Source organism: Micromys minutus, assembly GCF_963924665.1.
Source record: "Micromys minutus genome assembly, chromosome: X".
Lineage (NCBI taxonomy): Eukaryota > Metazoa > Chordata > Mammalia > Rodentia > Muridae > Micromys > Micromys minutus.
In genome coordinates this window covers 56921181-56935170 of record NC_137970.1, presented here as the reverse complement: position 1 = coordinate 56935170, position 13990 = coordinate 56921181, and the positions used below count along the sequence as shown (strand labels likewise).

Sequence of the window (13990 nt, the reverse complement as noted above, 5' to 3'; positions counted from 1 at the left end):
ACAACAACTTTGTTTGCATCCTTCCAAAATTATTCAATATATGCATGCATTTATATTTTATGCATTTAATAGTATCCACCAAATATAAAGGATAAAATGAACTGACATAGAAGGATGATTTCGATGTTAGTAGAGAAATATAACTTTCAAACAATACTGATACTTGTGAAAATTTTACCATTATGATTGAGGATCCATTTTCATTTTCCTCCTCCTCATCATCATCAGAAATAGTTCTAAAGAAAAGAAAAAAGCGGGTTTTAAAATCACACTAAAAATTCAGAAATAAGCATTGTAATAGTACATATAAGTTTAAAACTGAATATTATGGTTCAAAGTTGGAAGCAAATAACCCTTTGTTACTTATTAGATGTTCAAGTGGCAATAGAAAAATATTATGCAGTATTTACAAGACCAACAAGAACCTGGAAATAAACCTAGAAAAAGCTTCATGGGCAATTTCTAATAAACCAAATTAGAAAAAAAATAGAGAGAAATTTCCATTGTCTTGAAAAGTTAGTAAATATTTATATATGTATGTATATGTATACATGCACATGCATAATAAGAACTAGCACATTTTATTGTTCACATAATATTGGAATATCTTATAGTTCTTGATCATATAAGTACTTTTTACAGAAAAATAAACAGTGAAGTAATATATATGAGCATTCATATTGAAATTACTACAAACATATGTATTTGAACTTGTTTCTAAGATGACTTATGATGAATCAAAGTTTATATATTGTGTATATATAAAATTAATGAAGCAATGAACTTACTAAATATAGTCAATGGAACAATGTAAAATTATTTAGAAATGGCCGCTGAAATGCATATCAATTGCTATAGATATTTATACTATTTCACATATGTGTTTAATCACCAGCCTATAATTAGACAATAGCATTTACCAAGAACTTCCTGAGATTTAAAAAAGTAACATTGCTATTTATATTTAAAAGTATATTCTGATGTCATTCTAAAGAGTATTTGTTGTAATGTTTTTATCTAGTCATTACATAGAACAGTCTTATTAAAAAAAAAAAAAAGAGGAAACCAAGTCTTATTCATAGCTAATGTGTAGATATTATTGAATTAAGATTGCCCAGTGTGGTAGAGTTTATGATTTAGCAAGTACTCCTCTCTTCTTTCCTTATAGGTTAAGTCCACCTGATTTTGAATTGTTAGGTTTGGTCATATTATTTTCTTTGGTTAGTGAAAAGTAGATAGAAGTTTGGCAAAAATTGTAATTATTCAGTTTAGCTTGGTTTATGTTCCTAGCATCAGTCATAAGACTTTTATAATTTTATCAGCATGGGCTTTGAAATGTTATTAATAACATGGGGCAGAATTGAACACATCTCACTTCAGCCGGCTTGTGAATGACAGTTTGATGACAAATACCTTTCGCTTTGAGATGGAGATTTAGTCATAACTCTGGTTCAACAGGAGCAAAATTATGCTTGATACTAGAAAACTGATTTACTATTTGGTGTTGGTGAATTCATAGATTTTTGAGGAGAACCTACAACCACCATTTTCCTAAGACAATGCTATCTCTTAATACATTCTTGTAGTGTGAAATATTTTAAAATGCAATCCATGTTACCACTGGCATATTCTCAGCCAGCCAGCCAGGCTGATCATCTCAGCCCTGCAGACTCTCTAACCCAGAGCTCTGAATCCTCTCCACCTGGCTTGCTAAGTTCTCATTGTGGGTTACTGCCACCTAAACCGATGGCCTCCCCTATCTACACCGTGTCTTCCATGATCTCCCTGTCCAGAAGGCTTATGTTTTCTCCTGATTTTCCTCTTCCACTCTCCAACCTGGAGGCCCTGCCTACTCACCTTAGTGAGTGGCTCCTTGAAATCGTTATTCATTAGAGGAAGGTCCTGCCACACATTTAAAATATTTTTATACCCACAAGTAGGTGTGGTTCTCATCCCTTATCAAGGAAATATCTCTTTGCAACAGACAGAAACCATTACAGAAAACCAAAACCAATCCAAATGCAGTTACTGAACTCAATACTAATACAAACACTCTTGCACCTAAAGCTCAAGAAACACTACAGAAAAAGGGTTGGAAAAATTCTAAAATCCAGACAGGATCAGGGATTTTGTTGTGAGACTGTGTCTTCTAGTAATGTTAGAATCTACACCCATAGAATCTTACCATCATTACTGCCTATACAAGAGTTGAAGATAGACATTCTAAAGAAAATGGGAGCTACAGGAAGCTTAGGAATGCTGAGAGTGGCAGAGATATTCTAGGAGAGCACACCAATTGGTTATTCAGGTTTGAAATATATATACATACAAAGTAAAATACTGATTAATCAGGTGAAATATATATATATATATATATATATATATATATATATATATATATATATATATGTGTGTGTGTGTGTGTGTGTGTGTGTGTGTGTGTGTGTGTGTGTGTGTGTGTGTATGTGTGTTGTGACATATGTGACATATACATATGTCAACAATTAAAAAATAAATTCAGGCCACTAATTTGAGTGAAAGTAAAAAAAAGGGTGCAAAGAAAAGGAGAGAGAAGGAAGATAGGGGAGAGAATGACAAAATTATATTTTAATGAAATAGTAATAAAGATAAAATAATGTAAAAAAAGACAGGAAGCTTTGTCAATCACAGGCTATTTAGTCTTATCATAGTGAATACTTACTATTTATTCAAAAATGTCAAAGTTTTTGAGGTTTTAGTTAACATTTATTATGTTCTGAAGGAAAGGGTAAGTCAATATTTCTGAACTGACTTTATTGGTTCCAGTTACATATGTAGCAAAGGACAGCATTGTCTGGCATCAATGGGAGGAGCGGCCTTTGGTCTAGTGAAGGCTCGCTTTCCCTCTTTCCCAGTGTAGAGAAATGCCAAGGCTCTGAGGTGGAAGTGGGTGATTAGGAGGGAGCACCTTCATGGAGGCAAGAGGGGGTGATGGGAGTGGAGGAAAATGGTATAACATTTGAAATGTAAATACAGAGAATATCCAATTTAGAAAGAAAAAAGAAAAGAAAAACTGGTTTCAGTATATTCTCCAGCCATTTCCTTTGAATATGTAATTTCACCAACAGTTAAACACTCACATTGCACCAATCAGCATGTTTACAAGGAGAGGCAACAAGTGTTAGGATCATAACCCTAGACAAGCAACTACAGGCAAGTAATGACTGATGAGAAATGGAGAAGTAGCCTCTCCCAGGGATGAATCCCTAACTGGTTATCTAATCCAAAATGGTTATCCCTGAATCCATATACACATAATCCTCATATGAAACCATATACACATAAGCCTCATATGAAACCATATACACAGACTCAGCAAGTTATGTCACTATTATTTGTGTGCATATGAGCATACAAACAGAAGATGCTATCAACATATAACTCATGGAAGAAGTAGTCAGAAGGAGTCTTAGAAGGGGCTGAAGTGAAGGAGAAAGGAAAAGTTGATATAATTACATTTTAATTAAAGATGTGCAAAAAACAAAAGCACAAAATTTCACTTTGCTAAAATATTTAAAGTTAATGCAACATGAAAATATGACTTCTGCAAACTGAAAGGATCTTCTATTATTATACTCATGAAGGAATAAATGCTTTTAATTCAGAATATATTTTCCAGTTCTAAAGTAGGTATAACTTATAGTCAAAAGAATATTTTTATTTAAATTGGTAACTATTCAGTAAAGTATATACTAAAACTGACACTATTTAGCTATGCAGAAAGCCCACGGGTAAATATAAATGTTTCTAATGTACTTTTAGAGCTAAATTATTTATAAAACTCTCTTGGGGTCCGGCATTTGATACCAAGTATTTTTTTCATGTAAGTAAACTACAAATTAAACATTGATTTTAAAGTAGTTAAACATACATTGATTTATGGTTATACAATTTAGTAATTTATATTATTATTTATAATAATAGTACATAACTATATTATAAAATATTAATAAAATAATATATATTTTACTGCATGGAAAAAAACAAATAAAACCTTTAGAGATACTTGATAGTTTGGGTGACTGTGGAAGCTATATAATATTCTTCAAGTGATAATAAAGTAGAGGATAACTTGATATCATTTCAAATTTATAAGGCTTTCTCCATCACTGTCTTACCATTTCATGTATGATCATTGCAGCCTTTTGAATATTGAGGCAGTAAAATTATTTTATTGGTTGTTGCTTTTGGGATATATAAAATTGCTATATTTTTAAAGGTAGATTTATCTTTTTGCAAACGTTTTGTCACTTTCTGTAAATATATAATTCAGTATTTTTTTCATAAATTATCCTCAAATAAAAGAGAGATGAAAGTAAGCAACAGTTTTTTCCATTGAACTATTTCTTTTTACTGAATACCTTCCTTTAAATTCTTAAAACAACTCTTATACAAAGTATCTTTACACTTAAGAGTCATAAATATCTGCATATGAAAAATCCAATTTTACTTTGGAGACATAATATATACTAGGCAGGTTATTGTAAAGCGACATTATAAAAACTTACTGGGTATATGGTCTGGCAGATTTAGAGGTTTCTTCATCATATCCTTCTGCTGGTTTTACAGTAAGTCCCACTGCAGCTCCCAGAAGAAATTTTTCTTCATGTCTCATGGGAGGTCTTCGTGCTGCTTGTAGAGGGATTTCCTGTGCAGAACTCACATCATGCATACTGAAATGACTCGGGGTTTTTGGCCTTGCTTGTATCTCAGTGTATCCTCTTGCAAGACTCACAGCACGTTCTCTATCACATCTCTCATAGTATCCTCGTGCAGGGCTCACAGAACGGCCCCTTGCAGGAATCACTGTGAGTCCTTCTTCAGGACTCACAGCAAGATCTTTAGCAGGATTTACAGCATAGCCTCTTTCAATCCCAACAGGTTTTCCTCCTTCAGGTCCCCAAATAGGTGCTTCTGTTGATCTCCAAACAGGTACTTGAGAAGATCTTCTAGTAATTTCTCTCATGGGCACTTCCAAAGATCCCCTCTCAGCTCTTGAACCACCACCATAGTTATCAGACAACTGAAGAATACAAAGAAAAAACAAAGGGTTAGCTGTTAGATATTGATTCGGAAAGGTAGTAGACACATTAAGATTCCCAAGACTGAATAAAAATTAATGTAGGATTTCAAAATGTTTAGATTTGAGATTATTTAGACAACTTGTTTCAAACAAAGTTTGAAAGTAAAAAATAAGGTAAATAACCATATATATTGTTTCTTTCTGTAAAGAAGTCACACAAAGTTTTAGACAGAAAACAGCTATTAAGAACTTGGCACCTGTTCGGGAATGAATTAAAAGGTTTTTATATATAAAATATCAACTATGTTACAACCTTCTTTTCAAGCATTTCAAACAACACTTTTAAAAGCATAGTTTTGGAACAGAAAGTGAATAAAATCTGGAGTGTAAAAAAATTAAATAAAATTTAAAAAAGAATATGCTTATATTCTCAAAAGAGAAATGAAAGTGTGAAAAAATTTAAGAATTGACTTATAACAAAGAGTTACAGAAGAATAATAATGAAGCACAGGTAATCAAGGGGAAATTGATGCTTTTTGAGCAATTTTTTTATAAAGTTTTGTTTCTAAATTAAGCTCATAGCTTATATATAAGTAAAATTAAGTAAATATATTTTAAAAAGCAAAAGCTCTGAAACTGACTTCAAGGAGAAACAATCAAGATATTAGCTTAATTAATATCACAATCATGGAGACATTAAACACAACAGAATTATGTGAGAAGATATGCTGTCAGTTTTATAAATTATAGCTACTTTATAATAACTTGTTAGAAGACCAAGTATAGAGTAGACATCATGAAAAAAGAGTTCTTTGTTATTTAGTTACTAACTTTAATATTGTTCTGCTCCAATATCAGTCTCTCTTTCTATTGGAATTACACGTGGTATGAAGGGAGAAATGGAAATAATGGAACACAAATGGATCTAGCTGGTGGATAGGAATTCAGGGTAGAGGAGGAGGAGGAGAGTGGGAAGAATAACACTGAAGATCTATTGAAAATTCCATAGAGAAACCTACTACTATGGAAGTTTCTTGTAACATATACATATATACACATGAGTTTAAATGAAAGTTTCCTTTAACAGGGGAGGGGCATAGGTTATTTTAAAAAACTCCAGTGGCAAGTATTGGTTATCTCTTTTCAATTTGTTTGTCAGTGGGGTCTCTACCAAATTACAAACTATTACATTGCTCTTGGTTACCCTCCAGAATATTCAGTATGATCTTATTACTGAACGCACTACAGACCTGAGTCACAGGTCATGGAGAAATCTGGTTCAGACTACCCCAGAAGTTTCATACTCACTAGTTATCTTTTACAGTTCTTAAATGTCCTCTGAATGCTACTGGGAGAGAAAAAATTACCAACAGTCTTACCAAGCTATGAACCCTGTAAACAACATATCCCTGGTGAGGTATACCCACCGATTCAGTAGTGCAAATGTATGGAAATAACAGTCAATCTCTGATTGGATTTAAAGTACACACCACAAGAAGGAACCCATGCCTGATACCAATAACTGGGACAAAAATCTATGGTTATCTAGGTTATAGGCCCTAGGGAAGATCCATGTCCTATTATTCTGATAAATGGATATAATATGAACTGTCTTCTAAGTTCTTAACATCATATCCATATATTATTAGTTTATCTATTTGTTTAGAGAAACTTCCTTGGCAGTAGTTGGCAATTGGTACAGGAATCCATAAGTAGTTAATATGCAGAGGATGAGATACTGTGGACTGCTCTGCCCCATGTGGGGCATCTATATCACTCCATCTCCCCCAAAGGATTAGGGTTCATCATAGAAGAGGGGATAAAATAGTGCAGGAACTAAATGGAATAAATTTCTGTTAACAAAAGAGTATTTGTTAGCCATGAGAGCACAACTTCACACACAAGCTTAAGAGTACTTGGGACTGTAGGCACGAGATTTGCATGAGATCAAGCCTGTCAATATCCTGACAGGGTGAAATATGTATAATATAGACTAGATAATATATAACCAGAATTGAGTGGCTGCTGCTCAAATGCTTTGTACATGGTCACTCATTCAATCCTAATAGCATTTCTTTTAAATAGATACTGTTATTATACTCATGCTATAGGAAAGCAAATTAAAACAGTGATCAACTAACTTGTTCATGGTAGCAAGGTAGTAAATGATCAAAGTGGAACTAAAACCCTGCCATCCTAATTCTGAAAGTCTGAATTCTCAGTGCTATAATGTACCCTTTAAAAAAGACATTAAGTGAAAGTTGGTAATTCTAGATTGTGTTACATATCCCATTCTGAGTTGAATTAAAAAGGAATAAATTACAAACAAAATTATTTTTGAATAGCATACTAAGTATTAAGTTTTATTATGAGAGTTTCTTTTCTTAAATTTTATTTATTTATTTATATCCCAAATGCTGCTCTCCCTCCAGGTCCCCTCTCATAGAAACTCTCCCCCTTCTCTTCTCTTCTTAGAGAATGAAGCCTCCCCTGGTTATCTCTCCACCCTGGTACATCAAGTCTCTGCCATATTAGGCAAGAAAATTATGTTAACACTCATATGTTCAGAAGTTAGTTTACATAATCTTTGCATTAAATATTTCTATGAATTAACTTAATTCCTATATACCACTGCAAAATAAATGTTATATGTGTATTATTATATAGCTCTATGAATATTTTAACTACCTTACCTATTGACAGAAATAATAAAATATTTAAATCCTCTCTATAGTCATAATACAAGAATATTTAGACTAAATTACTCCTGGATGGCAATTATCAGTTGAGATATCAAGATTATATGCAGAACATCCACTGTATGCTAGTTATAAACATATACCATTTTAATATGCTTTGTCAAGAAGCATTTATCAATGGATCACGAATTTAAATCACATAATGCATCATATTTTTGAAATGGAACAAATGATATCCATTTTCAGAACATAAAGTAAAAATACAGAAAATATAATCAGTGACTGATTAGTAGATAAATAATATGGATTACTAAGGAAGTTTCTACAAATCCCCCTAATGGCGGGACATGTGTTTTAATGGAAATCCTCAGGCATGTAGACACATTTCATAACATATTCTACTAATCCCTATGGAGCTAGAATTATAGGATTGAAACATAAGTAAGAAATATTAAAATAAAAGCAAGAGAAAAAATGTTTTTTATAATGCTCAAACTTTGTGTGATCTCATTGTTTCCTATTATCTCCTACACAAGAGTTAGGTTGCAAAGTGATTATGACGTACTTGTTTATCCTTATTCAATTATGGACATTCAGGTTGCTTTTTAAAATTTTGATGTATTCTGTTTGGTTGTTTCATTAATATAAGCAGTTTTCCTACAGACTAACTGGAAGAGTCATGTAAAACTATGGCAGTTCCATGTTATCATTTGTGATGATCACATGAAGAATTATGGACATATACCCCAGAGATGCTCCAACATACAATAAGAACACATGCACCACAATGTTCATAGCAGCCCTATTTATAATAGCAAGAAGCTGGAAATAACCCAGATGTCCTTCAGTAGATGAATGGATACAAAAATTGTGGTATATTTACACAGTGGAATACTACTCAGCTATTAGAAACAATGACTTTATGAAATTCCTATGAAAATGGATGCATCTAGAGAATATCATCCTCAGTGAGATAACCCAGTCACAAAAGAACAGACATAATATGTAGTCACTGATAATGGGATGCTAACCCCAGAAAGCTCTGAACACCCCAGAAACAACTCCCAGACCATATGAAGCTCAAGAAAAACAAAGGTCAAAAAGTGAAAGCCTCAATTCTTCTTAGGAAAAAACATGTATAGCACCCTCTCAGAGTGTGGTACACCTGGGCCTTAGAGCATTAATAATCCAAGAGCCAAGAATATAGCCTTGTGGCATTTTTTCGGATTCAAAGATCATTATGCTTAATCTATACTCACCAAGAAAACTGACTGATTCCATGTTATATTCTTTCCTACATATACTTTATGCTTATGGTAACTAGTGGGATTTCAGTGCATACCCTCAAAACTCTAAAAGAATTAAGTACTGACAAAAATATATTCATACAGTGTTATGCCAAATGCCTTTAAAAATCCATACATGTATCACTTTTTGTTAAATAAAGTTGTAAGAGAGAAAAAATAATAATTATAGGAATAGTATTAAAATATAACTAACCAATCACAAAAATGAATTATGTTGAAACGTTATATATACTGTTAAAAATTAAAGTTGACGAGAAAATGTGGAACACAAGGGAAGCTTCCACAATAAACTTAACAGTAAGAAAGTAGAGCCAAGGACAATATTTGTGTGTAAGTAGTTAAGTGTTAATGTTGATAATATTTCTGTATTTTGATTACTTCAGAATAATTAAAAGAAATAACTAGATAGTTCAAATTGTTTTGTTAAAACATTTTTATGTGTGTGGGTATGTCCGACAATAGAAACTGCTACAAGGTGCCGTACATTTTCAAAATGCTTCATTTTATACGTAGGAAAATAAGAAATGTAGTAAATAGCATATTCAAGATGTCAAAGCTACTTAGGATGGTAAGACAAAAAACTAAAGCCAGCTAAATCTCATCCCAATGCTTACTATACTATACCTCTGGATCTTGCTTTCTCATATCTAAATAAATATGTAGAAGACATTTGGGAATTATTTTACTGACAGTATAAGACAGAATTATTTTAACCAACAACCTCATATATCTTAGGCGACTCTGCAGTGGCTATCTAGGTAAGGATGATCTTATGTTTTTGAACGTCCTGTTTCTACCTCCTAAAATGTGGAATTTCCTGTATGTGCCACTACATCAGGTTTTACAGTGTTGAGGACTGAACTCAAGGCTTTGTGCATAGTATGTAAATTTTACCAACTGAACTACTCCTGTAATTCTGAACTAAATTTTTTGGAAAGATGTATTTATATTTATTTTATATGTATTAGTGATTTGTTTGCCTATATGTAGTGCATTCCTGGTGTCCATGGAGGTCAGAAGACAGTTTCTGATACCCTGAAACTGGATTTATTGATAGTTATGAGCCACCAAGTGTGTTCTGGGAAATAAATCTAGGTTATTCCCAATAGCAGTAAGTACTCTTACCACCAAGTTATCTCTCAAGCATAGCTAGATTTTCAGAAATGATTGTAAATGTATTTAGGGACAGGTGGGAACTTGACAGCTTGAAACTTGAAGAGTTGCTTTGAAATAGGTTTCTTGATATGAAACCTATTTACCAATATAATAACCACTTTTTAGATATGTTAAGATTTAGGTCAATCCATTCTAAATCATCAAATACAGCCTAGTAAGAACAAGAAAACTCCTAAACAAGAAAACTAAAAGAAGAAAAAAACACAGACACAACTCAACCCAAAAAAGCAATAATAGCAGGAAACAGAAACAACTATGCCTTGATATCTAAAATCATAAATGGTCTGAACTCCCCAATAAAGAGACATAGATTATCAGACTGGATACATAAACAAAATCCAGCCTTTTGCTGCATACAGGAAACTCATCTCAGAGACAAAGACAGACACTATCTCAGAGTAAAAGGGTGGGAAAAAAACTTCCAAGCAAACAGCTCCAAGAAGCAAGCTGGAGTGGCTATTCTAATATCGAATAAAGTAAATTTCCAACCAAAAGTTATCAAAAAAGATAAGGAAGGACACTTTTTACTCATTACCGGGGAAATCTGTCAGGAGGAACTCTCAATCAATAACATATATGCTCCAAATAAAAAATCACCCACATTCATAAAAGAAAGCCTACTAAAGCTCAAAAAATACATTTCACCCCACACAATAATAGTGGGAGACTTTAACACCCCACTCTCACCAATGGACAGATCAGGGAAACAGAAACTGAACAAGGACACTGCAAAACTAGCAGAGACTTTGAACCAACTAGAATTAATAGACATATACAGAACATACTATCCCAAAGTAAAAGAATACACCTTCTTCTCACCACCCCATGGCACCTTCTCGAAAATTGACCACATAATTGGACACAGAACGAGCCTCCATCGATATAAGAAGATTGAAATACTCCCATGCATCCTCTCAGATCACCATGGTCTACGGCTGGTCTTTAACAACAACAAAGACAACAAAAAGCCCACATACACATGGAAACTAAACAATGCTCTGGTAAAGGATAGCAGGGTCAAAGAAGAAATAAAGAAAGAAATTAAGGATTTTCTAGAATTCAACGAAAATGAAAACACGACATACCCAAACCTATGGGATGCAATGAAAGCAGTATTGAGAGGAAAACTCATAGCCCTAAGTGCTTCCAAAAAGAAACTGGAGAGAGCTCACATCAGCAACCTGACAGCACAGCTAAAAGCCCTAGAACAAAAGGAAGCAGATATACCCAAAAAGAGTAGACGGCAAGAAATAATCAAAATTAGGGCAGAAATAGACCAAATAGAAACAAAAAGAACCATTGAAAGAATCAACAAAACCAAGAGTTGGCTCTTTGAGAAAATCAACAAGATTGATAAACCCCTAGCCAGACTAACTAGAGGGCAAAGAGAGAGTATCCCAATTAACAAAATCAGAAAGGAAAGTAGGGACATAACAACTGAAACTCAGGAAATTCAAGAAATCATCAGATCCTACTACAAAAACTTATACTCCACAATTTTGGAAAATCTGGAGGAAATGGATGAATTCCTAGACAGATACAAGGTCACAAAGTTAAACCAGAACCAAGTAAACCATCTAAATAACCCTATAACACCTAAAGAAATAGAAGAAGTCATCAAAAGCCTCCCAACCAAAAAAAGCCCAGGTCCAGACGGGTTCAGTGCAGAATTTTATCAGACTTTTATTGAGGATATAACACCAATACTCGCCAAACTATTCAAAAAGATAGAATCAGATGGAATATTACCCAACTCATTTTTTGAGGCTACAATAACCCTCATACCTAAACCACACAAAGACCCTACAAGAAAAGAGAACTTCAGACCAATCTCACTTATGAACATTGATGCAAAAATACTCAACAAAATCCTCGCAAACCGAATTCAAGAACACATCAAAACGATCATTCTTCATGACCAAGTAGGCTTCATCCCTGGGATGCAGGGATGGTTTAACATAAGGAAATCCACCAACGTAATCCACCATATAAACAAACTCAAAGAACAAAATCACATGGTCATCTCACTAGATGCTGAGAAAGCATTTGACAAAATCCAACACCCCTTCATGTTAAAAGTCCTGGAAAATACAGGAATACAAGGTCCACACTTAAACATAATAAAAGCAATATACAGCAAACCAACAACCAACATCAAACTTAATGTCGAGAAACTTGAAGCAATCCCACTAAAATCAGGGACTCGACAAGGCTGCCCACTCTCCCCCTACCTATTCAACATAGTACTGGAAGTCCTGGCTGGAGCAATTAGACAGCAAAAGGAGATCAAGGGGATACAAATCAGAAAGGAAGAGATAAAAACATCACTCTTTGCCGATGACATGATAGTGTACTTGAGTGACCCCAAAAATTCCACCAGAGAATTCCTACAGCTGATAAACAAGTTCAGCAAAGTGGCTGGATACAAAATTAACTCAAACAAATCAGTAGCCTTCCTGTACTCAAAGGACAAACATGTGGAGAAAGAAATTAGGGAACAGGTACCCTTCACAATTGTCACAAAAACTATGAAATACCTTGGTGTGACTATAACTAAGCAAGTGAAGGACCTGTACGACAAGAACTTCAAACCTCTAAAGAAAGAAATTGAGGAGGATCTCAGAAAATGGAAAGATCTCCCATGCTCATGGATTGGAAAGATCAACATCTTAAAAATGGCCATCCTACCAAAAGCAATCTACAGATTCAATGCAATCCCCATCAAAATTCCAACCCAGTTCTTCATGGAACTGGAAAGATCAATGTGCAATTTCATATGGAATAACAAAAGACCTAGAATAGCTAAATCCATTCTCAACAACAACAAAAAAAAAACATCTGCGGGAATCACTATCCCTGACCTGAAGCTATATTAAAAGGCAATTGTGCTGAAAACTGCATGGTACTGGTACAGAAGTAGGCATGTGGAACAATGGAATAGAATAGAAGATCCAGAAATGAGCCCTCATGTATATGGTCACCTGATTTTTGACAAAGGAGCAGTAACATTCAATGGAAAAAGGACAGCCTATTCAACAAATGGTGCTGGTCCAACTGGCACTCAGCATGCAAAAGAATGAAAATAGACCCTTTCTTATCTGCTTGTACAAAGCTCAAGTGTAAGTGGATCAAAGATCTCCACATTAAACCAGATACACTGAAACTATTAGATGAGAAAGTAGGGAAAACCTTAGAACACATAGGCACAAGAGAAAATTTCCTGAACAAAACACCAATGGCTTAAGCTCTAAGGTCAAAGATTGACAAATGGGACTTAATGAGATATCAAAGCTTCTGTAAGGCTAAGGACATCATCAAGAAAACAAAACGCCAACCAACAAAATGGGATAAGATCTTTACCAACACCACATCAGATAGAGGCCTAATATCCAAGATATACAAGGAACTCAAAAAGCTAGACACCAGAGCATCAAATATCCCTATTAAAAAATGGGGTACAGAGCTAAACAAAATGTTCTCAGTTGAGGAACACTGAATGGCCGAGAAACATCTGAGGAAGTGCTCCACATCCTTAGCCATCAGGGAAATGCAAATCAAAACAACCCTGAGATTCCACCTCACACCAGTCAGATTGACCAAGATCCAAAACTCAGATGACAGCAGATGCTGGCGAGGCTGTGGAGAAAGACAAACACTTCTCCACTGTTGGTGGGGTTGCAAGCTAATACAACCACTCTGGAAATCTGTCTGGCGATACCTCAGAAAATTGGATATAGTACTACCTG

General features: G+C 34.2%; 1 protein-coding gene across 1 annotated transcript in view; it reads right to left on the bottom strand.

Annotated features, from left to right (window-relative positions):
* LOC308414969 (uncharacterized protein) overlaps positions 1 to 13990 on the bottom strand; it is a gene marked incomplete at both ends in the record, with an annotated part of 347470 nt that overhangs the window by 70007 nt on the left and 263473 nt on the right. The window contains one exon of the mRNA XM_080910119.1: positions 4548 to 5062. Coding sequence (XP_080766245.1) covers positions 4548 to 5062 — 515 coding nt within the window. The remainder of the gene's footprint in view (positions 1 to 4547; positions 5063 to 13990) is intronic.